Source organism: Sminthopsis crassicaudata, chromosome 2 (assembly GCF_048593235.1).
Source record: "Sminthopsis crassicaudata isolate SCR6 chromosome 2, ASM4859323v1, whole genome shotgun sequence".
NCBI lineage: Eukaryota > Metazoa > Chordata > Mammalia > Dasyuromorphia > Dasyuridae > Sminthopsis > Sminthopsis crassicaudata.
In genome coordinates, this window is record NC_133618.1 from 542,754,040 (window position 1) to 542,781,665 (window position 27,626).

The following is a 27,626-nucleotide window of genomic DNA, read 5'->3' on the forward strand; positions in this document are numbered from 1 at the left end:
ATTCAAACTATGTATTTTTACAAAGCATTAATCTCCATGTCTTAATTTCTAGACCTCCGAAATAGAAATTATAATATTTGCCTTTTAAAAAATGTTTATTTTTTATTGATAGTTGTGCTTGGATACAACTGATGCTACCCAACTTTTTAAAATCTTTTTTAATACTTTCTCTTTTTTTCCAATTACACAAAAAGCCACTTTTAACATTTTTTTAAAATTCTGATTTCAAAATTCTTTACCTCTCCTATTCCCTTCATGATATAGTAAGCAAATTTATATAGCTATGCAATCTTACAAAATATATTTCCTGATTGTAAAAGAAAACACAGACCAAAAAAACAACAACAGCAAAACAAAACAAAAAATAAACCCACGAAGAAAATAAAGTGAAAAATAGTATGCTTTAATCTTCATCCAGATCAGTCCTTTCTCTAGCTGTGGATAATATTTTTCATTATAAATTCTTTGGAATTATCCTTTATCATTGAGAATATATATACATATATATGTGTATATATTCTCATATATAATGTGAGAATATATATACACACACACACACACACACACACACATACATATATATAAAGTAAATATTGCTGTTAAGTGTACAATGTTTTCCTGGCATAGCTCATTTCACTTTGCATCAGTTCGTAATGTCTTTCCTAGGTTTACCTGTCTAATGGAGGGAAACAATAATTTTTATTTTTGCACTTTTTTTGGATATATGGTATCATCTTAGGTTCACCATGATGTGCATGTCTCTAATCACTAAAGAATTTAAGAACTTTTTAATGTGGTTATTAAATTTGCATTTTGTCTTTCAAATACTTCTTATTCCTATCTCTTGAACACACAATACTGTAGAGAATAGATTAAACTCATTGATATGTATGAATTGTTGCTTAAATTTTATCAACATATTTTGTTTTAATACAATAGATATTTCCCACAAACAACTATATAAATGTTCAAAGAATTTTTACCTAAGACTTAATAAGTAAAATTCATAACAGGACAAATAGGGCTAAGAGTATTTGTCATTTTTGACTATGTGATGTTCTGATTGTTTAAAGAAAAATGGGCTGTTTACTTTAAATTTAATAGTGCAATATCAATATAAGATCATTTTGTTCTATCTGAATTTTGTTACTTTTTAACATTGTGTTCCTTTACATTGATATGACTTTAATAATAGAAAGGCTAGTGATACCCTCAACAAAAAAACAGGCAACTTCAGAAGGTGGGAACATATGCAGTTAAAGATGGACTGGACTGCAGGTAGAAATATACAATTAGCAGTTGGCGGTCTTTGAATTTGAGAGAGAGATTAGTAATTAATATAGAGATAGATAAATGAACATTTTTAAGCACTTATTATGTGTCAGGTATTGTGTTAGCTACTACAGAAACAAATGCAAAAAGCAGGAACTTCCTACCAACACACCTGCCTCATTGAGAGGCAGACCAACATACCTATTCCAGTAAAATCCATTTACATGAACCCTGTTTATGTCTGACTAAATAATGATCAAGAAATCCCATGAGAAACTTATTATGAGAAGCCCATAGACAATAGGAGATCTCTCCAACAATGTTAACACACAAGGTAGCTCCAAGCAAGACCAAATAAAGAAAGACAAGTGTAATCTAGAACACTCTTAAGTGAACAAAGAGGGAGGACACCCCTGAGAAGGCTCTAGGATGGTCACAAAGCCTGAGAATGGTGGGCGGAAGATTGAGAGAGGAGGAGAGATCAGAAGGCTTGTGGATAGGCAAACACCGAGTAGCACAATATGGCAGTGCTAAGAAAAATACACCACAAGTCCAGGGGCTCTGAGGACCTAACACTGTTCTGAGAGGCCAAGGTGGTACATAAAGGTCAGTTATATTGTATTCCTACTTGACTCTACCTCCTAACTACATTTCCTCCTCCCTTAAATATGCCCAGTACTTTGTTTCCTCTCTTCCAAAGATCCCACTAAAACTTATTCACTTCCACCTTACCTTTTGAAATCCTAGTTATCGATCCTATATGTCCAATGGTGTATATAGGAAAATTATGATATAGTATTTGTCTTTACAACCCAAATGTGCAAATCTTCTATTCAGACTTGATTCATACCCTCTGATATGGAATTCATAGCACCTCTCTGTCTTTTCAAGCCCAATCTCACTTGCAGCCAGCTGCCTTCACTATAGATATCTCCTTAGGATCCCATGTAATCTTTCAGAGATATTTAGTCATGGGGGATGAATGTTTTCAGTAGTTTCTAGAAATTACTGAAAAAGTCCATCCCTCATAATGGCAACCAAAAAAGGGGAGAGAGGGAATATTTTCCTGATTTGTTACATTAAAGATGGAGAAGCAATCAAATATGCCTAAGAAAGCCTGTTCCATTTTATAAAACCACAGCTTGTGCCTTTATCATTGAACTGGCCTGATGAGGAGCTGATGGCTAGGAAGAATGAAGGAGAGCTAAGCAAGTCTTATAAGGCCTTTTTACTAAATTATCATAGAAATTAAGTCTAGGGATGTTCCCTATTTATGTATTTCTTCTCTCCCCAAACTGGAAGTGTTGATTCACCATTGTAGTTGTATCCTCTTATTGCTCCTGTCCTAGGGATGTCAAATCAATTCAACCAGCATTAATTAAGCATCTGTATTTGAACAGGGATAAGAACAAAACACTTTCTTCCCTTTGGGAACTTGTATTTTGCTGGAGGAAAGTACTATGCATACGGATAAATTAATACAAATTTGCATAAAGTAATTATGGGATTTGGGGTGGGGGTAAACTAACTTAAGCCTCTCTTTTGTGAATATAAGACCTACTGCTTTATAAAAACACTTACTATTTTGAATTTTTAAATGAAAACTCCTTTTAGTCCCAAAGCTAGACCAAATGGAACAAATCTCCTATGGGAAAAATAAAAAAAATCTCTTTGTTTTGAACATGAGTCCTTATACCTCCCTTAAGCTACTATGTTTTAGTCTATAGTATAATTACTGTATAGCTACTGGTAAAATATTACACATTTCTGTCTGTCTTTTATCTTTCCTGCTATACTGTCAACTGCATGAAGACAGAGACAATGTCTTACTTATTTTTGTGTTTCCTCTAGCACCTACAACGATAAAACATATAGTAAATAGTTAATAAGTGGTTGTTCAAATCTGTTCCCCATCCCTACCAATGTATTCTATCCTCAAATCACCTCACAGTAATCATTTCATTCTTTTTCCTTTTCAGTTCAATATTGAAATTTCTTCCTTAATCACCCTCTGCCATCTACAACAAAATTATGATACCATATGTGACCTTATAGTGGGGCTAATAAATAGTGAGCTATTCATTATTAATGTCATTAACAACTGTCATTAATAAAAAATAGTGGGCTTTCCATAATGCCTGGCACATAGTAAACTTAATAAATGCTTGTTTAATTAAACTTTTAGTTTATATCTTTATTCTTTCATCTACATTAATCATAACTTTCAGTTACACATATCTTCTGCTTTTCCTATCTATTCCTCTTATGAGCCTAGGCTTTTTTGTAACTAACATACATTTCATAAAACATATTGACAAATAAATAGCCAAATATACTCTAAACCATACAGCCATATTCTGAAAAACCTATATTTCTATCCTTTCTTTCTAGTCCAGTTTTAAATAAGTTTATTACACTGAAATTACCCAACCACATACAAGAATCATTACTATGTTTACTAGTCTACATTATATACACCTCCTTCTTCTGGAGTCTATTTGTTTTTTTTTCATTATTTTACTCATTCCTTAGACCTATCATTTGTAGGCCAGTGATCAATTATGGGCATTCTCAACCTTAAAAACACCAATACTGAATTCTGTAAGACTGACTACCATTTGAAATCTTTAATTTATTTTGTTTCATTTAAGTCACATTTCAATTTAAAAACCATTCAAATAAGCTTCAATTAGATTTCACTAGAAGATATTGTTAGAATATTCTCCTCTATATTCTTCTATCTTTAAATTAAGTTAAAATTTAAAAATATTTTGAAATAACAGCTCTTACATAAATTTGATTTAACTCCAGCTTTGATACAAAACTATTAAGTTGGGAGCTGGGCAAGTGGCTGGCTTCTAATTAGATGCTGTATGAATAAGTAAATCATTTCAATTAAATAAGCATTTACTGAGCACCAACTATATGCTGGACTCTATGCTAATGGCTAAGGACATGAAGGGAAAAAAAAATCAAACTATTCCTGTACTCAAAGAACTTGCCTTCTACTAGGAGAAAACAATATGTTCACATATAGGTGATATGTATAAAATAAATACAAAGTAATTTTGGGAGATAGAAAGAATATTAACTGGGAGAATTAGGAAAAGACTTACGGCACTTAAACTATGCCTTAAAAGGAGTAAAAGATTCTAATAGGAGGTAATAAGGGGAAATTCCAGGCATCAGACCTGTCTATAAACAGGCATAGAAGTGAGAGATAGTGTGTCATGTAAAGGAACATCAAGTAAGCCAGTCTGTTTAGAACATATAACATATAATGAAGAGTAAAATAAGCTTGGAAAAAAAAGTCATATTGTAAATAATTTTAAATGGCAAATTGGAACCACTAAAAGTGAGTGGGAAGGGAAAGACAGAATCACAGAATTTCCAAGTTGAAAAGAATCTTGAATACTATCTAGTCCAATCTAAAATTGAACAGTAAGAGCCTCTATAACACCTGCAGTAAGTAGTTATCCGTCCAGATTTGCTAGAAGATCTACTATCTCTCAAGGCATATTACTCTAGTTCTGACTGTCAGGAATCATTAAAGAATTTCTCTTTACAAGAGTCATTGTTCCTCATTCTACCTCTGACACCAAAGACAAGTCTGGCTCTTAGGTATAAGGTAAATTAGACTGAGTCTCTGATTCTCATAAAAACTTTAAAAATAAAATGAAAAACTTAAAATTAAAAAATGGTTTTTTAAATAAATTAACCCTATGCCATGTTTACTGGCTGACTTTTTTAATTAACTGAGGTGGTTTTCTTTATCTTTTTTATAAGTAGACAAACTACATATAAAATAAAACATATATAAAAGATATGTAAGACAAACTACAAGCATTTAAATATGCCATATATTTGATACATATGTTAGATAGATTATATTGTATGCTTTCTCTATTTAGTATCCTTAGTATCTTTTTTTTGGTTGTTGTTATTTTTTAGCTTTCCTACATCTTTTTAGCATTTGTATGGTGTAAGTATATTGGAACACTAACCAAAGAAAGCATACAGAATGGGGATGAGGTTTTCTAAATCACCCCAAGATATGTTCAATTAATCCCAAATTCTCATTTAAAAGAGCGAACCACTGGGTTTCTATCCCAAAGAGATCTTAAAGGAGGAAAAGGGACCTGTATATGCAAAAATGTTTGTGGCAGCCCTCTTTGTAGTGGTCAGAAACAGAAAACTGAATGGATGCCCATCAATTGGAGAATGGCTGAATAAATTATGGCATATGAATATTGTAGAATATTGTTGTTCTGTAGGAAACAACCAGCGGGATGATTTCAGAAAGGCCTGGAGAGACTTGCCTGGATTGATGTTAAGTGAAATGAGCAGAATCAAAAGATCATTATACATGGCAACAAGATGATTATACGATGATCAATTCTGATGGATGTGGCTCTCTTCAACAATGAGATGATTCAAACCAGTTCCAATTGGTCAGTGATGAAGAGAACCATCTACACCCAGAGAGAGGACTGTGGGAACTGAATGTGATTCACAACATAGCATTTTCACTCTTTTTGTTCTTGTCTGATTGAATTTTAATTTGCTTCTCTCTCTTGCCTTTTTTTTTTTTTTTTTTTTTGGTTTGATTTGATTTTTCTTGTGCAGCACAAAAATTGTATAAATATGTATGCATCTACTGAATTTAACATATATTTTTACCATGTTTAACAAAAAAGAGAGAGAGAGAGTGAAGCCCTAGGAACTTTCCTGACCCCATTCTGTTTCAGGAAATATTTTAGAGACAGGACTTTGGTCTTTTGTGATTCTCCTGATTTCTACATTTTTACAGTCTATAGAAGTTCTAGCTATTCCAAACAGATGAAAGGGAACAACCCGTTCTGTTTCAAATTTTAATGCAGTGAACATTTTTTTTTTTGTTAAAAATATAAGGAGTAAAGACTCCATCAATTTGAAAAATCCAAGAAATGGAAGATATGTCTGACTTCATTCCTCATCTATTCTATCAGAAGAGGACTTTCAAAATAGAGAAATTCCATGTTCCAAGTCACACTGAGAAGCTAAAGAAATATTCCTAAATGATCCTTCTATTTATAAAAAATGATAGGAATAATAATTGTTCTTTGCTTGAAATCGTAAGTAATGTAATAAAAATATTTTAAAATATGTTATCAAATTTAGTCTAATCAGCTTTAGTCAGCAAGTTAGATAGATCTATGAAGCATACCTCCAAAGAGAATAATTATGCGTACTTGTTCTTAAAATGTAATGGCTTCATAACAGGCCTGGAAATGTAAGGCTGAAAGCACAAGAAGCAAATGGTATTTGCTGGAGTATAAAATGTCCAAAAGAACTTAAGAGGATATTTTTAATGCCAAAAGAAGACAAAATGTCCTGTTTGTACCTTAGCTTGCAGAACACACAAAGCTAACAAATCAATTGTTACTCTAGGTTATTCCATATGTAATAAAGAAAGAAAAGTTTAAAATTTCAAAAATTCAAAGAAGAATGAGCTGGTTGCAAATCAGGCAACTAAGAAAAATTAGGAATGCACCTCTAGTGGGGAAGGAAACTATATCCCTTATTAAAGATGCTAAGAACTAGATTAATGAAAGGAAAGTTAGATTAGATTAGTGAAAGGAAAAGCAATTTATATAATCTGACTACTTTTGTGTTGCTAAAGTTGCTTAAAAGAAATCCAAACAAACCAAAAATAACTATAAACTACTTTTTTTAATTAAATGATTGCAAGTCTATAAGTTTGTTTGTTGTATTACTGAAAATGTAGGTCAGGAATAGGTAAACAAAAATTTACTAAAGTTTTTTTAAATTTTTTTGTTTCTTTCACCTTTTAAAATGGTTTCATAAAATAACTATTTGAAACTCCAAACAATAATTTTATTTTTCTGAACTTAAAAGATGATCCCTTTACAACAGATGTTACAAACTCTAAAATAGTTTTGAAATTTTTAAAAAGGGCTAGCCTTTGAAAACTTGCTCAATTTAAGGATTCTATGATTCCAAAGAAATAAATTTATTCATATCCCCAAATACATCTCACTTTATGAAGGAATGACAAATTGAATTTGGGAGTCCAAAGACTTGACATGTTATTGTCACATACTAAAGTGAAGTGATACAAAAATTTAATGATTTGAAATTATAATAAACAGATATAAACTGTTAAACATAACTGGCATTCAAAACCACCTGCTCAGAAGAAACAACTATACATCATGTGAACATAAAAGTGTTTAATATAAGTTCCCTGAGAGCAAAAACAAAAGTATATTGTTTTAGTGTCTTCAAGTACATAACAGGCATTTAATAAATGCTTGCTTGTTTGACTGATGTATAAACAAATATATCTATGAAACAGTGCCAAAACTTTAGGAGGATAAGTAACTTTTTATGTTCCCAAAGCTTTAAGACAAGTAATTATGAAATTAAATATAGATCAACAGTCAAGTTTGTGTATGTGTGCTTTGGTAGAAGGAGGTTTAGGGAGTGGGAAAGAAAATGAAGTAAAATCTTTACTAGCCATGTATTCATTTGCAAAAATTCTAAAGATAGCATGATTTTAAGGCAGCAGTTAGTTTGGTCTAGTAATTGTGGATCCATATTTACTAGTTAAGAACCTTTGAGATTTAAATGTATAGAAAGACACATAGATGTACCCAGACAATATTCATGTTATGCCAGAAAACACTAACTTACCAGTATGTACTGTAACTACTGCAATCCATGCAAACGGTGTGTTGAACTTTTTCTTGCTTTTCTGTTTTCTTATGGTTGGTTAAAGGAATCTGTGCATCTTCATAATGTTTTTTTGCGTGACCATTCACATACCTTAAAAAAAAAAACCATAATAACGAGAATACATTTTAATCAAAATATTCCCTCAGAAAGGTTAAGTATTTATCTCTAATAACAAAATTAGACCATACTAATCAAAACAGTATTAAGCAAAATAAATGCAGTTGTTTAAGTACATACTACAAATATATACTAACATTCTGTATTAATCTATTACAAAAATAAACCCCACCTACAACATTAAGGACAGTTTATTTAATAAAGCATTACTTTTAAGAAAATTTAACTAAATGCCAGAGATATCAATTATTCATCTTTTGACAATACTAGCATAATGACATTAATCTGTTTATTATTATTATTCTAAATTTCAATTTTTAAATCCACATTGTTACCAGGAAAAAACCTTTAAAATAAAGCAATTAAGTGTGAGAAATAGAGGAAAAATAAGAGCCAGAGGGGGAAGTAAGGCAGTATTTCTACTCTTCTTGATGAATATTTTCAATGTAGTTTCAATTTTTTAAATTGAAGGTTGTGAATCCTCAGAATTACATTCTAATGTATTTCTTAAAAGCATTATGAATTATTTTAGGAAAAGCTTCAATTATTTTAATGTCTCACATGAGTAAACAGACACAGAATAATGGAAAGAGTGGCTAGATTTGAAATCAGGAGGTATGGATTCTCATCCTGCCTATGACACAATATCTGTGCCAAAAAACAGACAGACAAGCCACAACTTCTCTGATCTTTAATTTTCCTCATCTCCAAAATGGGAAAATATATGGAGTCACTATCTTACAAAATTGTTTTGATGATAAAATGTTATCAAGCATAGAAAACACTTGTAAACATCGAAGCACTATGTAAAAGTAACTATTTTGGATATTAAAATAATCAGGCATTAATTATATCCATAAAATATTCCTCAACACAGGGTTTAATGATTTTTGGTTTGTATAACTATTATAGCAATTACATTAAAAATGACACCGTAAGTAATAATATGTAAACAGTCAATAAGTGAATAAATTCACTCATGGCTTGGTCTCAAAAAAGGCACAAATTGAAACAACAACAAAGTTTAATAATTAACATCAGTGGAATTGTGACACTTTTAAAAATGAATTTCTTGTGCCAAAAGATAAGCCAGATTGTACAAAAAATTGGTTTATTTGAAAAGTGAACAGTTGAAACAAATGCTTATTGAAATTTACCAAATCAAGTTCAGAGACATACATTTGAGGATAAGGTTGCGCGTGAGTGTGTGTGCAAGTGTGTATATAAAACCCCAAACAAAAGCAAGCTTTTACTCTGGGGATTTTGATAACAGCCAGGCCACAAAAAGACAAAAGGAACAGTTTCTTCCCCAATTTTCAACCACCAAGATTTTCAAGCCTTCCAGAGGAAAAAGGGAAGAAGCAGCTCCTCTCTTCAAGAGTACAAACTACTGTTTAAAAATGAGGTTTTAAAAAACCTTTTAAAGACAATTTCTTCTGTTCACAAAACCTTAAAAATGCATCAAACTATTTGCCTTTTCATTCATAGTTTATTTACCCTAAATGTAAACAATGGTTCAATGACTAGTCAATTTTTTTGTTTTGGATTTTTTAAAAGAGACTAATTATTATTACATAATTACTCAACATTCACATTCAACTGTGATGTCATCAACTTCGGAGTACCCTCCAAAACTCTGCACATCCATGCCTGCCCATGCTTTATGACTTTCATTCATGGCCTCCCAAAAGTTCACTAAAGTAAAGTCCTCATCTCATGTATTAAAAAGCTTCCTTGCTCACTGACATTATGAGAACAAGTATTTTGGCCGTCTACCTGTCATCCGAAGTCACAATCCTTTTTATGAAAGCTGATCTCTTCCAAAAAGCTTGGGATTTGATGAAGTCAAGAACAAGAGTACCCAGAAAGTCTCACCAATTACAGGGAATCCTTCCTTGAGCTAAATTCTAAACTAAATCACATATGTCATGAAAGGAAATGTTTTTTGGCAAGCATACATCTTGTTTTATGACTCATCTGATATTTATTATCTATAGGAATCATTGAATACATTTCCACTGTTAAATCCTCCATGGAATCTTAAATTATCTAGATATATGGGAAGAAGACAACTTATAAAAGTGGTTTGATCTAAAAAAAAAAAAAAAAAAAAAAAAAAAAAAAAGCTGTAAGGAGACATTTTAAAAATCCTAAATCAAATTATTTTTGTAATATAACAAGAAAAATGAGATCTTATATTCTCTACAATTCAATCAACTGTGAAATAGTAAATATGTAATCTATTCTTCAATATCATTTGAAAATGTCTGATTGTTTACTACTAATATTCTCATCAAGAATGCCTTCAATTCACAGGATAAGTGGGTATACAGGTCAGTAGTTGATGTCTTCTAAATCACCTTTTCTTAGAATCAATAAAGTCTGAAATTTTCTTCATGCTTGTGGTATCTTCCCTTACCTTGTCAATTGTTTTTTACGGTGCCTTCAGAATTATATTATCTCCAGCACTGATGTCCTCTATATAAACTGATCTAATCCAGCTACATTTATCACCATTGTTTTCTTTAGTGCCATTTATGATTCCTCTGTAAGCACTTTAGTTACTGTGATATTGGGGTCAAAACATAGCAGTTTCACTCTCTTTGATGAAAAAAGTTTGCTGTAATTTTTGAGAACTTGGGTTCCCATTTAAAAAAAATATTTTTAAAAGTTTTTTCCCCAATTTTATCCTTGCATGTTCTTAAAATGACATTACTTAGATATTCTGCAAATTTTTCTTTATATAAGTTTTACCCACTATTGCTTCTCTGATTTGAGATGAAATTTCTCATAACTGTTTTTCACCTTTCTTTATAATAACTTGTAAATGAGGGTTTATTCTAACCTGAAGTTGCCTTCACAATTATCTCTGCATCTGGAAACTCAAAATGTTCACTGAATAAGGTACCTGATAGGTTCTTTTGTTCTCTGTTGTAGAAATTAAACACATTGGTTTAATTTCTGGATGAAATTATTTTGGCTGAAATCAATATCATTTCTGTTGTCCACTTCCTCTATTTTATTTTCAAAAGTTTGGTTAAATAATTCCAGGTTAAATATTTTTAAACTATATGCTATATTTTTTCTTGTTATTCTATTACCTTATTTATTATAAAATCTAATCTTAGTTCTTAGTACAGACAACTGTGTCAGGGCTGTTTCCTATATCTATAAAAAGTCCTTTCTTTTCTGTTAAAATGTAGTTGATTCCAGTTTTTGTAGTGATGTCTGATGCTTACAAATGTTCAATGCCTACCAATTCTTTTTCAATTAATTAATTTTAAATATCTATTCTAAACAACTTTTGAGTTCTAAATTCTCTCTTTTCCTTCTCTCACCCATTAAAAAAAAGTAATATGATATCAGTTATACATGTGAAATCATGTAAAAATATTTCCATAATAGTCATGGTTTTCCCTTTCCTCCCTAAAAAGCAAGAAAAATAAAAAGGGGGGAAAAATAATGCTTCAATCTGCATTCAGATTTCATCAATTTTCTCTCGGGAGGTTTTTATCATTATGAATTTTCATCATAAATTCTTTGGAATTAATAATATTTTTTCTGTAGAATGGTTTATGGTATAGATGCATATGACCGCTGCATAACCTCCAAGTCTTTGCCTCTCCCATTTCTTTCCCCTGAACCATACTTTCCTTTATGTTTCTCCCAATACTTAACTTTCCCCAACTTTGTATGGAAGTTGCCAAGTATCAGAGTGAAAGGAGATTTGATGTGGAGGGTCTAATTAAGTTCTTTGTATAATTATTTTCAACTTCATCCTTAACAATTAGTGGTAGGGTGTAAATTATAACTAATTTCATGTTTGTTTGTCTTTTTGCAAATACTAATCATTATTAAGGAAATATGTAACTCTTAAGTATTCCAAGAAATAATATTTCTTGTAGCTTTGGGAATTTGACAAAACCCACTCAAATTGATTCATTTATTTGATTTTTCAAAGAGTTCCTGTGAACTACAAGAAGTACCTATGAACTATTCTTTCTTTTGGTTTCACTTATAACAAGAATTAAGGACCACAATAGCTAATAATATCTACCATTTAGATATCAATTTAAGATTTTAAAAGTGTAAATAACAAATATTGTCTCATCTATCCTCATGACAATCCTATAAAGTAGTACAATTATTATCCTGAGGCAAAGTGGCTTGACCAGAGTGACATAGCTAGTGCCTGAAGTTGAATCTGAACTCAAGTTTTTCCAAGTATAAGTCCAATACTCTATACACTGAATCACCTAGCTGCCTCATATGTGATTCAATTTCTCCTGCAGTATATACATATCTTAATTATTGAACAAGGAACTTAGACTTGGAGTACCAAAAGTCAAAATGAAATTTGTTGGTCAATTAAAAACTAGTACCCTGTGCCTTATCTCCATATTCTGTCACCAAGAAATAAGCAGAAAAGGGCCACACAGACTAAATATCAAATTTTTCCTCCTCAATTTCATGGGTTGCTATGGCCAACAAGTTTCATTAATCAGGTGACTAACCTATTAGTGATGTACCTCTTTGAGACAAACTAGGCTGGTCCTCAGAAAATTGACTTGGGTCTGTTACTGGGACCATATTACATAAATATTGCCATAAATAAACCAGAGAAATTTCCAGAAAGCAACTTCTAAAGCATTATAGAGCTGGTAACAGATATGGGCCAATTGCTTGTGTTTATTATACTTCGTAGTATAGTAATATAATGAAAACTTGTATTCACAATACTGGATCTTAGGGTAATGCAAGACAATGAAGTTACCTTTTGAATCAAGAGGAAAATGTGTTCAGTGTGGTTTATAAACTTTTTTATTTATATTCTTATATTTGAAACTGTTCATTCATTTGAATATAATTGTATAGTTTAATTAAATAACACATCCCATTCCCCAATTATTCTGAATATAACGAAAGATATGTCAGTTAATCAAAATAATATTAGCTTGACAGAAACACCATTTTTGCTTTAGCAACTAATATATTTAGAAAATCAGGCGAATTTAAAATGATTATATGCTTAAAAGACATATTTTCTAACTTCCATCAGAAAATCATCTACTCCAATTTTTTCATTTATATATGAATAAATTAAGATAAAAAAGGTGTGCTTAATATCATACATACACAAATTACAGAACTGGCAACTAAGCCTGATCTTGGGAATCCAAATCCAATATTCCGTCTATTTATTACATTTGCTACTCTAACCCATTGTTTCAATTATTAATAAATATTTACTTTGAACCACAGCATGAAGCCAGATTCCTTTCCACATAATAAGCTCAATAACAAAACACCTCAAAACTTATTCTATTAAATCAATAAATGTTGTCTCTTCTGTATACGATCACATAGCTACATTATCTAAACTCTGCTAAACAATTATTCCCAGTTGAAAAATACTGTAAGTCTATTGTTCTTTATAATGTAGTAATTTAATGAAAATGCTTTATACTTTAACAACTTAACAGGACAGTGTTGGGGTTTAATCTGATGAAAGTCAGTGAACCAATCAATTGTGTAAAATGATGATTGTGAATAATCATTTTACAAATAGGGAATAACCTTATTAATTTAATTAATCAAGCATCTTTGCAATAATGTTGAGTTTTTTTTATTGTTAAACTGTGTATGAACTGAAGGAGCCCACCTGCAGAAATCAGAAGTTTTCAAATTTGTTCTTCCATATCTTATTTATGGAATGTATTGCCACTTGCTTTAAGAACTTTAATCTCTCCGATTTGGGATCCAAATGGGGCTTGTCTGGCTTTTCACTGGAATATGAATTCCATGATTCAAGATTTTAGGTTGTTGAGCACTGTGAGACAACTAATGAACAGAACTATATAAATTTAGTATTATAATTCTCACCTCTCAAAATCTAGGAAAGAGAGGAATCTGTCTCTTCAAGTGCAGAATTTAAATGCTTCTACTTTTCTTCTTTTTTTGTATTAAATATTATCTGTGCAAAGTATTTGCAAATTTCCCAAATCCTAAAGATTTCAAAACCATAATAGCCAGTTAAGGAGATGGATTAATATTTTCAAATGTACTCCAAATGTACATTTTTAAAATGTTTATTTCTAGATTAACATTTTTAAAGGTAAAACTAAACTCAACAAAACTACTGCTTGTATATTATACACATTTTATGGCAACAGTGAGCCTACTACTAACAGTGCAAAAATATGATTTCTTATCTCCTGAAGCAATTAGCTTCTCAAATAAATTTAAATTTGATTTTTAAAGCTTTATCTCTACATGCAAAAAATAGCAATACCATATTACTACAATGCTAAAGAAAAAACAGCATTTAATAAAGTCTGATAGGGAAAATACTATTTAAATAGTTGCCATGTTTACAGCTAGAATTTGAAACTAAAAATATTTTTGAGAATTCCAGGGAGAATGGTTGTGATTAGGGCTTGAAATATTTTAAACTGATCCAACTGGAAATAATTATCTATATAGCAGTATTTTGTTCATCTCTAACAAGGATTCATTATGTACTTCATAGTAAGATATTATGCTCTAATAAGTTATATGTAAAAAGTTTTGTAAATTTAATAGCCATCTATAGAAATGTCTACCATGATTATTACCAGATTTCTTTCTGAAATGATTAATATAAAGCAATTTTAAACATCTAAATTTCTTAATCTTTTTTTCCTGCTTTTATACAGTAAGATACTTATGTCTTTCTTTTTTTAATCAAATATAAGGATTTAAAGCAAAAATATACATTGAGAATATAAAAAACCTAAAAATACTATCTAAATGTCTACTATGATTACTACTACATTGTTTCTTCAGATGACGTAACATAAATTATGAACATTTAAATTTTTCTTTTTTCTAGTTTTTTAAAAATGAAATAGTACTAATTAGCCTTATATTCAGAGAATATCTTAGAATAAAACTATATTCCTTCATCTAGATTTTCTCACTTATATTACTGAGGAATTTCATTCTGGGGAAAAATTTGAAGGTTGTTATATGTTGAGATTAAGCTGCACAAAACAGTACAATACAGATAATACTTTGACAAAAAGGAAAAAACATGGTGTAGTACTATGAGTTTAGGACCTACCTTCCACAATGAACACTTGAACAAGTCAAACAGACCCAGGGGCTTTTGTTGGACCGGCACACTATTAAAAGACAAAAGAAAAAGAAAAAAGAAAAACATACAAATATACCAACTGAAACATGTATTTTTTTTTTCAAATTCCTACCTTATTTATAAAAATATATTTACTATGATTGTAAGCAGCTAGGTGGTATCATAGACAGCATTGTAGTCAGGAGGTTCAAATGTAGCCTCAGATATTTCCTAGCTGGGTGACCTTGGACAAGTCACTTCACCCTGTTTGCCACAGTTTTTCATCTGTAAGATGAGCTAAAGAAGGAAATAGCAAACCTCTCCAGTATTTTTACCAAGAAAACCCCAAATAGTGTCATGAAGACTGAGACACAACTAATTGACAAAATAACAAATTCTATGATTAAATATAAATACAGAAGCTGCTTAGGTAAAATGAAATTTCAAGCATCCATTTAATTTTATAGTTACATAAAATGGTCACTTAAGGTAAGTTTAAAGGTAAGTCCATTTTAGCTACTGAATCAAAAAGGTTTTGTTAACATGATTGCAAGTTTATATATTTGTATCACTTATTAGCTCATCACTGTTCCTTGCAGCAGAGCCCTAAGGACACAACCATGAATCAGAGAATCTAAATTTGAACCTAACTTCAGTGACTTGGTCAAGACAGCTGACACCACAAGAGCTCAATTTCTTATATGTAAATTAGGAGAGGGGAGAAGAGGGAAAATACTAATGTCCCAGTTTTAGATCCTATCATTCTAATCTGATATTTTTCTATTTCTGTCCCCCTCTCCCATTAGAATAATTTCCCTTCTAGGAAGAGGAGGTGGCAGTAGAAGGCAGAAATGAAGTTAGAGATGTAGGATAAGAAAAAGTTTTAATTTCTTCCATGGGACTACCAAATACAATTTTCAAAGGTTATTTAAAAGCAGTATTGCACAATGACAAGAGCTATCAATTAGTTAGGCAATTAAGGGACAATACTGTAGAGGGCCACAGACAGTGGGGAAAAATCTGGGTGAGGTTCCCTTCAGCCCAGAGGGAACCTGCTGACAGTGTCTGGTTCAGCTCCCCATCTCTCCCTGAGGTCTCTCGGCCTTCCTGAGAAGTCAGGGGACGATGACAATCTGTGTTGAAATTGAAGCAGAGTGATAGCATATGGAAGAGTGATACCAGGTAGAAGAGTGATACCAAGTGGCAAACTACATATAATAAGTTGTTTATGTGGTCCCACGTGCACAGAATATATTGGCCGCATGCCCAGTATTTTTGTTAAATAAGGATATGAGGGTATAAAAAAGAGAAAGTCCTTGAAATAAACGGAGGCCATTTTCCCACTACCCTCAGGAGTCCCACCTCATCACTTCTACACTAGAAAAGTCTATTTTAATCACCCCGATGTGGGAGCTCTAGAAAACACAGTATGTTTTGTCACTCCCAACTTAGGGGCTCTAGAAAGCAGGACATGCTATAATGTATTTATTTTTTGAACTATGTATCCAAAAAAGTCATATAAATCTAGATTATATGACTGCACACAGTTTCCTATGAACACAAGCCGTATTAACATAATCATGGTTTTAGTGCAAGGCTGGCTGAGAAAATGGTTCTGGAGGTCTGTAAAGATTTTTTTCATGGTGTTCAACAGCACATTTAAAAAACATCTTAACCTACAGAGGCAACTGCAGATATTAGAGTGGATAGAGTATTGAGGCTAGAGTCAGGAAAATTTGTATTCAAAAATATCCTCAGATATTTACTAGCTGGGCAAACACTTACATCTGTTAGTCTCAGTTCCATCAGCTGTAAAATGAGGATAATCAAAGCACACATCTCCTGTGTTGTTGTGAGGATCAAATGTCATAATATTTTTAAAGCACCTAGCAGTGTCAGGAACATAGTAAGTGCTTAACAGATGCTTCATTCATCTTTTTAAAGGGATGTTTCAAGAACAAGGTGGGAGGATGATTCTGGGAAGATGGTAGAGTAGGGCAGAAAATTCCAGGTTCTCTAAATTTCCCCCCAAAAAATAAAATAAAATTGCACCGCAGGGAAAACAGATTGGTGAAAAATAAGAAGAATTTGAAACAAAACAGGGATCTTCCTGAGACAATCTAAGACAACCCGAAGAAAGAACACAGGACCCAGGACCCAAGTTTAACTTGTATGAAGTGTAAATAATTCTAGGTTATCTGGGTACAAAGTGGACTCAGCCACAACCACAGGAACGTTCACCTTTGAAGGAGTCTGAGTCAGAAACATTGAGGGAATCTCTATTAATAAGAAACACTGGACAAGAAGGAACTAGCACTCAGTGAAGACAGAAACAGTGGAGCAAGGAGGCTTCTGGCTATGGGCACTTGCAGGAAGAGCGGGTTATGGTTCCAAGGTCAAAGAGGAGAGGAAAGCCAGAGGCATCATCCCCCTTCCCCCAACAGGATGAGAGGTTGTTACACTAACAAATTCTCATTTTAAAAAATGAGCAGGCAAAGAAGAAAGAACCCAGGTATTTCAAAACTTACTATGAGAATAAAGACTAAAATTCATTTTCAGAGGATACTGAAGTATCTTTTTTACTGAAGTAAAAAACAAAACACCTTTCTTACCCTAAAAAGAGTAATATTGAATAGGTACCTGCCCTTAAAAATTTGCATAAGACTTTTAAAAATCAAATGAGAGAGACTGAGAAGAAAACTAAAGAAAAATAAAGAACCATTCAAGAAAACAAGAAAATTATGAACAGAAAAAACCAATTAGAAAATGAGATCCAGAGTCTTAAAAAGAAGGAAATAATTATTTGAAAATCAGATTTGAGCAAGGAGAAGCCAGTGAAGTTATAAGACATCAAGAAATAACAAAACAAAATATGAAGAATAAGAAAAGAAGAGAATGTGAAACATCTTTTAAGAAAAACAGATCAAAAGAACAAATCAAGAAAAAAACATAAGAATAATTGGATTGCCTAAAAACTGTGACCAAAAAAAAGAACCCTGAGACAATATTAAAAGAAATAATCAAAGACAATTGTCCTGAAGGGATAGAACACAAGGGGAAAGCAAAAATATATGTATACTTTTTAACACCTCAAAGAGAGCCTATGTGGAAAATACATAGGATCATTATTTCTAAATTTTGAAATCCCTAAATCAAAAAAAAAAATTTACAAGAAACAAACAAAACAACAACAATGACAAAACCAAAAAAAATTCAAATATGTTGAAACTACAATTAAAATTGTACAGGATTTACCAGCAGCTACAATAAAAAACTGCAGATCCTATAACACTATATGTCGACAATCAAAAGAACTAGATCTATGGCCAAAAAGTATTATATCCAGCAAAACTAATCATAATATAGAATGAAAGAAAAAAAAAGGGGGGGCATTCAATGAACTCACAGATTTTTAGAACTCTGTCTAAATCAAATCTGAACTCAATGAAATTTTAAGAGCAAAAATCAAAGATTAATTTCAAGGGACTCACCAAGAACAATTTTTTACATGGAAATGTGAACCACATGCTTAAGATTGACATCAGTAATTGGGTAGTTCAAAAGAAAGATTGGGACAGAGCAGAGTGTGATCTGACTGTGATCTATAAGGAGAAGGTGGGATATGAAAGGATGTGTAGATTTACAGCATCAGCCAAGGAGTGTGGGTTAATGAGAAAGGAATAAAAAAGGAGGAAAAGAGTGAGGGGGAGAAGATATGGGAAGGCTCCATGGGTTGGGGGAGGTTAAGTACTAAAGTAGAAAAATTTAGCAGAGATAGGAAATAAGAAATGTACACAAACATAATAACAAGGATAAGGAATAGCATTTATTGGGGAAAAAAGTAGGGCTAGTAAATCATTGATCTCAGTCAAATGTAAAGATTCACTCAAGAGAGAAATCTACATTGCATGTCAACCATATTAATGTTTTAGAAGCATGTCTACATAAGTCAATGTGTATATGTGTTTGTATTATTAATAAGTGTTTGTGGGATGTGTATATATGTATATATAAATATGTCCATGCTTAATTGTAGTTTATTTAGGAGAGGTGGGGGAGATGAAAGGGGTGAAAAGGGGAAAAAGATAATCCGCATAAACTCTTTGGGCAAATCTTCAATAATTTTTAACAGTAAGGGATACTGAAAACAAAAGTTTGAGAACCACTGGCCTAGCCCAAACCCCTAATTTAGTAAACGAGATTAAGAACCAGACAGGTGAAGTTACTTACCTAAAAATCACTCAAGTACAAAGTAGATAACTCAGATCTTATAATTCTGGATCCAGATTAATTCTATAACATCAGTTTCACAGGTATAGTCCCTTAAATTCCCTGCCCAACTCCACTTCCAGAACAATGCTCTTGGCACTCAATAAAGCTTTTTTAAGTAAATGTTTAGTAAGGAAAGACCTGTTTTCCTTCTCTCTCTCCACATGAAGCCAATTCTTTATGAGCTAAAGAAAAAGATCCACCTATTGGAAGGGACTTTGGAGTCAATCTAGTGCAATCCCCTTATTTTACTGATTAGGAACCTGAAACCCAGAGAAGCTAAGTGACTTGCTCAATTTCATATAGTTAATAAGTAGTAGGTCCTGGATCCAAAATCAGTTCCTCTGATTCAATCAAATGTTCTTTTCACTAAATTATGTTGCTCCTTTTATTACTTTACTACATTTTTTGTCCTTTCCTGTGAGTTTATTCCCATTTTTCCTATTAAGCTACTATTTTCCTGTAAGTGCAAAACTAGAACCCAAAGCCTCTTACAATGGGGGGAAAAAAGACATAAAACTCTTTGTAAGTGATAAGGCACTTTATAAATGTCAACTTTCTGTAGTTTAGAGGGAAATACAGTTATCTTAGATATAGAAGCAGATTTTACTTTCTCTCTGAGACACTACAGGATTTTAGAACTGGAAAAAACTTTAGAGGCACAAGTTTCTCAATTATATTTTCAGTCCTAAGGTCATACTAAAACCAAAAATGTTATAAATGGATTAAAACACTCATGAAAGCTTCCAGAAACAGAGTGCAGTCAAGGGTCAGGAATAAGTTCTAAAATTTAAGTAGAAGCTTTGGTACTATATTTTGCATTTTTAGAAACCTAGGCTGGCTCCACCCTGTACAGAAAACACATTATCTCCTTTCCTTTAATCTGACCATTATTTTTATCCTTGGTTCGGTTTTACCCTCAAATTCTAAAATCTTCATCGGCCATTATTCATAGCTTTCTCATTCCTAACTACTTCTAAACCAAACTATTCCAGCACAGAAACGAAATCCTAGGCTTTAACTGAACCAAAATATGAACAATTCCATTTAAAGTAAGACCAGGTGAAAATTAGGTGATTCCTTCCTTCTCTTAAAAAAAAAAAAAAAAAAAGTCACAGAACCCTTTCTTAAAAGTTTCAATCCACATTCATGTTCTTTTTTCTAAGCTTCCACAAGTACACACAACTACTCACTTAATACCTACTTATTGTAAGCCAGAAATTCTCAACCTTGGGTACAATTATTTCAGGAGGGGTCCATGATCTAGAATAGGGAAAAAAAAATACTGCCGTATTTCAATATAATTAGTCTCCTTTTTATTTTACATATTAAAACTTACTCTCACAATGGAACAATAGGCTTGCTTCACCAGATTACCAAAAGTAAGATTCAATTTAAACTATGCCAGATTAACAATAACAAGAAAAACATCTAGCATCTACAATGATACAATACTTTTAAGTTTTACTTAACTGCTTTTTTTTTTGTCATCTGTACAATTTAGTAGGTATAAAGTAAAATCTCAGAATTTTCTTAATTTGCATTTTTCTAATTTACTGATTTGAAGCATTTTTTCATATGGCTGGGTTAAAAAAACCCATAGATAACCTAGGTTTCTTGCCATGAAAACTGTTTTTATCTTTAGCCCATTTATCAATTGGAAAATGACTTATTTGACTCAGTTCCTTATATATTTTAGAAATTAAGACTTTTATCAAAGTAAAAAGCCAAAAAAAAAAAAGGAAATGTGGATACAATTTACCAAATGGAACTGGCTGAACTGCAGAATTGTGACTCTCTGAATGATGCATCCAAGCCAAGCAGCCTTCATAATTTCTATGCATCTCTCCCCTCTGAGACATATCCTCATCTCAGGAACCATGCACTCAAAATGGCAACCATCTTTGGCAGCACTTATGTCTGACAGACTTTTTCTAAAATGAAACTGGTCTGCTATGCTACTGAGCCAGGATCGAATATCTCAGTTGCTGATCTTTTTTTATTGTCTAAGCTGGGATGAATACCCCTTTCACTCCAGTGAGACTGAGCTTTCTTGAATTCTTCTAATCTACCTTGAGGAGAGGGTGGTTTCATTCCATCAGACTCTGTTCAAAGGCTTGGTTTCATGTGATTTTTGAAGGAAACTAGGAGAACTCAAGGAGTTTTATTCTACCATCTTGGCTCCGCCCCAGAACTTCCTTTATTCTGTTAGCATTTTAATTTCAATATAAACTTAAAGACAGAAAAGGTAACAATAAAGGAAGTATAGTCCTAGATAATCAAGAAAGATAGCATTGTTACTAGGTCTTGAAGGAAATGATTGACATGAATAGGTTCATTCAAATAATGAAAAAAAATTAGCTTTTTTTTTTTAAATAAAATGACCCTCTTTAATCATCTCCTATGTAAACAAATGATTATTTAGATTTTATAGATCAAATAAATTATTTCAGAGGCCAAAATTGAATTACAGACATTAAGAATATATTCTTGAAAAATAATACTGATAAAAAACAAATTAATCCAAAACTCTTTAAAAACTATGAAAATCAAGTGGACTTGAATGGAGATATGAAAGAAAAAAATGTCTAATCTACCATTCTATAAATATGGGAAGTCCAAAAGTGATACACAGTACATATTTTTGGACTTTTTCAATCTATCAATCAGTTGTGCTGACTCAAAAAATATTACTGGTCATATGGAATGGCTATCTGGGAAGGAGAATAGAATACAAGACACTATGGTGTTAAAATAGAAAATATCAATAAAAACTTATTTAAAAAAACATTTTAATAAGACAAAGCTATGCTGTTCCCATGCTTCAGAAAGACCTCTCTTCTCCCCCATACTTTGTATTGAAATTCCTTAAAATTACCTTCAACATCCAATAGAAGTACTATGTCCTTCATGATCCTTCCCTCCCTGAAGTTAAATAAGAACTCTTCCCTTCTCAAATTTCTCATTTCCAGCATATTGCCTAGATGTCTCTCTACTTATTACAATCTTCCTTGTATCATAGATCTTTATATTACTAGCTTTCCCTGCTAGTAGACTGTAAACCCCTTGAAAATAAGTTAACGGTAGGATTAAGAGTCAGAAAGACTTAGATTCAAATTCCACACTTGTCACTTAACTTGCTTAAATTTCAGTTTCCTTACTCTATCAAATAAGGAATGGGGAATGACTATGATGTGATATTAAAAAGTATTTTTTTTAAAAACAGAACCAAAATGGTTTAATAATGCCTATATAGCACCTAGGAGGGAAATGGGAGGTTCATTTGAACTGATCTGTGTAAAGCATTTTGCAAAATTTTAATATAATATGTGGTAGTTGAGAGTAGTAATAGAGCAGCAGCAGAAACAATAGCAGTTCTCAGTCCCAAAAGCTAACAGTGCCCTAACACAAAGAGACATTTAATGCTTGTTAAAATGAAACTTAAAAAAAAAAAGAAGCAAATATAAAAAATCATTAAAATATCATTCCAGAAATATTTCTTTGAAACTAAGTCCACTAGAGAGATACCCTATGTTGCTACCTTCCAGACTGGCAGAGCAAGTAGAAAAATAGCATTAGAGTCTGGGAAAACCTGGAGTCGAGTCCTTCCTCAGACACATATTAGCTGTGTGTCTCTAAACAAGTAACAACCTTTCAAGTATTCTAGGAAAGACTATAAGTCACAGAGAAAATACAACCAGCATTGGTACAGGAAATTGACTCAAATGAAGTTCCCTATACCAGTGAAATTCAAGGTCTAGCTATGGTTCTATTTCTATGAGTTCTAAAGATAAATAATAATAGTCTTCAAATTACAAATGGGTTGTTTCAAAAGCTTCTTTGTAAATCCAGTTAGGAATTCAAAATGTATTTCTCCACTGAAATAATTTTACAAAAATCCCAATCAGGTTGTCTTGACTAAACCACAAAAGACAATCTAATCCAAAACATATTTGAAGCTGAGTCCTAATCTGTATATTATAGTATATATAGGAGAGAAGAAGGAAGAGTTGAGAATAGCAGAAAAAGCAGGAATTACAAAATTGGAAGGAGGAATTTCAATGATTATCTGACCAAATACTGAGACGAAATATGAATCTTGTATACAACAATCAAACAAATAGTCCTCCTATCTCAAATTGAAAAGCTTCAGTGACTAGGCATTTACCATCACCTGTACCCCAATTATACAATCTATTTTATATAGCAAGTTAAACTTATTTTACATATGTGAGGGACTATGTCATGAAGCATGTGTAGGAATGAGACTGAACATTGCTCCTACTAGACCACATATGCTCTGATCTGAACATTGCTCCTACTAGACCACATATGCTCTGATCTTTTGTTAAAAGATATGCATGAACACCAGAATCCAACAGGCACACGCACATCCTTAAATATACTCCATGAGTTGGCTCCCTGATATCAAAAATTACATCCTGATTCCAAATCCAGTGCTCTCTATTACTAAAAAAAAAAAAAAAAAAAAAAAAAAAGGAACACAAATAACACCATAAAAGTGAAAATCTACAGATATATACACTCCAACTCCCTGCCTAAGGGAGGGATAAAATAATCTCTCAAGATAAAATTCAATAACTGCACTTTGAATTAAAATAAATCATGTGAAGAAAAGTTCCATTCCCTCACTTCTCCTTTGGCTCCATAATTCTAGATTCTTAACACTAGAAAGGACTTTTGTCAGTCTCTGTATAATTCCTTGCTGAATAGAAATCCATTCTACAATTTTCAAGACAAGTGGTCATACAAACCCTTCCAAGAGTGGGAAGCTTTCTAATGGGAATCAGCTCAATCCCTTGTTGGACAGCTCCAATTACTAGGAGGTTGGTTCACTCTTACATCTTTATCCCATGTCAAACCATTCCTTTACCCCACTGCTGTTATTCCATATACACAGATACAAGCTAAGAAGAGAAAGAAAAGTATCTTCAATTAAAAGCCAAAGTTCCAATTATTACCCCAACTCTCAATTCAACTTTATCCTCTCAGAACTCTAAGGAAGGGGTGTTGAGTGTGGTTCTCATAACCTTGCCCAGATCACTAACCAACTTCATGAATAACTAACCATTATTCCTATACTGCAAACTAGCAAACTCTTCCATGTCTATTGGACAGAGCATCAAATGAGAGCAAAGGCTATCTAATTTAAATTGACGTAGAATAATAATTCCTCCACAAATCATTTTGTGTGCATGTTTGTGTAGAAATAGATATTCATCTCTCTATTTGCCTGTTACATCTCCCCAGTAGAATGTATGTTAATTGACTGCAGAAATTTTTTATTTTATCTTTGTATATTGAAGCTCTTTTACACAAAGTAGATATAAAAAAGTTTCTGAGGTTGAACTGAAAAAACTTGACAGTTGATTGAATCTGGGGGTACAAAGAGTAGAATTAAAGATGACACAAAGTCAAATCAAAAAGTATTTGTTAACCAGATTGTTTGAATGTGAAATGTCTGCTTGCCAAAAAGGCTATTTTATAAGAGAACTCACATGGACAAGCACTCACACGGTCTCTCTGATATGAACAGCAACAGTTTGTCACACTATAACTTGACTCTAACATAATGATATCATTTAGGTTCTCTTCAAGAATGAAGGGCAACAAACAATCACATGCCCACACACTGTGCTAATTACATAGAAATATAATGAAATATAATGAAAGGCAAAAAACAATTCCTGTTCTCAAGGAACTCTAAATGCCTGGCCCATAGTGAGCACTAAGTAAAATGTTTACTAACTGATGGACAATTCTGATCAATACAGTGACAATACAGTTCCTGAGAACCAAAGAGGAAGCATAACACTTATTCCGTGTGGTGCAGGATAAGACACACATTTTTTTAATATCCAATATGAAAATTTTTTATTTGATTATGTTTATTATTTTATAAGGGTTTTCTTTTTTTCCCCTTTTTCTCATTGTTCAATTGAGGATGAGGGAGAGTAGAAAGAGAGAAAATAAATGCTTGCCAAGTGGTTTGGAAAAAATTCAAATTGAGGGGAAAATGAAGATATGTGAAATTATTATTAACAAATACAGAGAATAAAGATAGTACAGTAGCTAAAAACAAAAGATAACCCAAAAACATCTGATTTAGGTGGACATTTTAAGCATCTAATATAAAATCTCATGAACACAAGTAATTTAATCAAAGTAGTTTAATCTTTTTTTCCTTCTTTTCAATACTTTTAGAGAAGTGAGTAAAAACATTAACTAAAGAAAAAGAGGCATATCCATTCCTTAAAATTGACTAAATCAAATCTAAAGCTTTGAATGACTTTGCTGATGAGGAAACCCAAAAAATTTTATATAAAGCAGAAGGGCCAGATTTTTGTCTGTTCCTTTTCTCAGTGACCCATAATTTTATATTTTACTCTTAACACTTGAAAGAGTAGAAGGCAGGGTGCTGGCAGACCAAGATAACAGTTCAAGAGCAGTCACCCAGTTAAACTCTCCCAATATTCCCCTCTAGTGAAAATTTTGGAGTGACAGAGTCAACAAAAGTGAATGGCAAGTGGTGAGACATTTTTCCAGCCTAAGAAAACTTAAGAGGTCAGTAGGAAAAATCTGTGACACCAAGGTGGAGGCTTGTCCAGAGCTCACACATCTGGCAGTGGCATATCTCAGATCAGAGACCTCTAAAATGGACTAGACAACTAGTCAAAAAGAAATTACAGGAAATGGCATTAGATTACATTGCTGGCACTAGGTCCAGCAGAGTTGATGAACAATACTATTGTCCATTTAGAATTCTAGGTTACAATTCTAGGGTTGAGAAGAGTACTGGTGGTTGGTCACAAGGGAACAGGGGGCTGATCGCAGTTTCAAAGTAAAAAGGATTTCAGATGATGAAATTGAAACTATTTCCACTCATATGAGTGTTCCAAATCATTATTGATCAGAGAAATGCAAATTAAGACAACTCTGAGATACCACTACAGACCTGTCAGATTGGTTAAGATGACAGGAACAAATAATGATGAATGTTGGAGGGGATGTGGGAAAACTTGGACACTGATACATTGTTGGTGGAGTTGTGAAAAAATCCAACCATTCTGGAGAGCAATTTGGAATTATGCCCAAATAGTTATCAAACTGTGCATACCCTTTGATCCAACATTGCTGCTATTGGGCTTATATCCCAAAAAAATACTAAAGAGGGGAAAGCGAACTGTATGTACCAAAATGTTTGTGGCAGCTCTTTTTGTAGTGGCTACAAACTGGAAAATGAATGGATGCCCATCAATTGGAGAATGGTTGGGTAAATTATGATATATGAATGTGGATATGAAATGGTATATGAAATATTATTGCTCTGTAAGAAATGACCAGCAGGATGAAGACTTGGAGAGACTTACATGAACTGAAGCTGAGTGAAATGAGCAGAACCAGGAGATCATTATACACTTCAACAACGATACTGTATGAAGATGTATTCTGATGGAAATGGATATCTTTAACATAAGAGAAGATCTAATTTAGTTCCAGTTGATCAATGATGGACAGAATCAGCTACACCCAGAGAAGGAACTCTGGGAATTGAGTGTAAACTGTTTATACTTTTGTCTTTCTTCCCAGGTTATTTTTACCTTCTGAATCCAATTCTTCCTATACAACAAGAAATTCAGTTCTGCACACATATACTGTATCTAGGATATACTATAACACATTTACCATGTATGGGACTGCCTGCCATCTAGGGGAGGGAGTAGAGGGAAGGAAGGGAAAATTCGGAACAGAAGTGAGTGCAAGGGATAATGTTGTAAAAAATTACCCATGCATATGTACTGTCAAAAAATTTATAATTATAAAACTAATTAAAAAAAAAAAGTAAAAAGAAATGCTAGCACTTCTAGCTGCAGGAGGCCAGGGACCAGAATACAGATCAGGAGAGCAATGACCATGTTTCCCCCAGGATCACAGAATCCTGAAAGCACCAAAAACTTTCATCTGAATTGGTTCAAAGAGGAAGAATATATACTCTTAATTATGTATAGAAATATAACTTACCCAATAGGAAAATAGGAAAGAAGAGGAGAGGTTATAAAAAGGAAGGGAAATTAAGAGAAGCAGTAATTAGAAG

At 32.5% G+C, this 27,626-nt stretch overlaps 1 protein-coding gene across 4 annotated transcripts in view; it reads right to left on the minus strand.

Annotated features, from left to right (window-relative positions):
- Positions 1-27,626, minus strand: part of USP3 (ubiquitin specific peptidase 3) — a 131,572-nt gene that overhangs the window by 73,103 nt on the left and 30,843 nt on the right. For 2 of the 4 annotated variants that reach the window (XM_074294877.1, XM_074294876.1), the window contains exons 2-3: positions 15,230-15,290; positions 7,969-8,100 (exon numbers count right to left, since the gene is read on the minus strand). In XM_074294877.1, the coding sequence (XP_074150978.1) occupies positions 7,969-8,100; positions 15,230-15,290 (193 nt within the window). Of the gene's footprint in view, positions 1-7,968; positions 8,101-13,789; positions 13,985-14,010; positions 14,109-15,229; positions 15,291-27,626 lie in introns of those variants that run through there. The other 2 variants (XM_074294879.1, XM_074294878.1) reach the window with 2 other exon arrangements.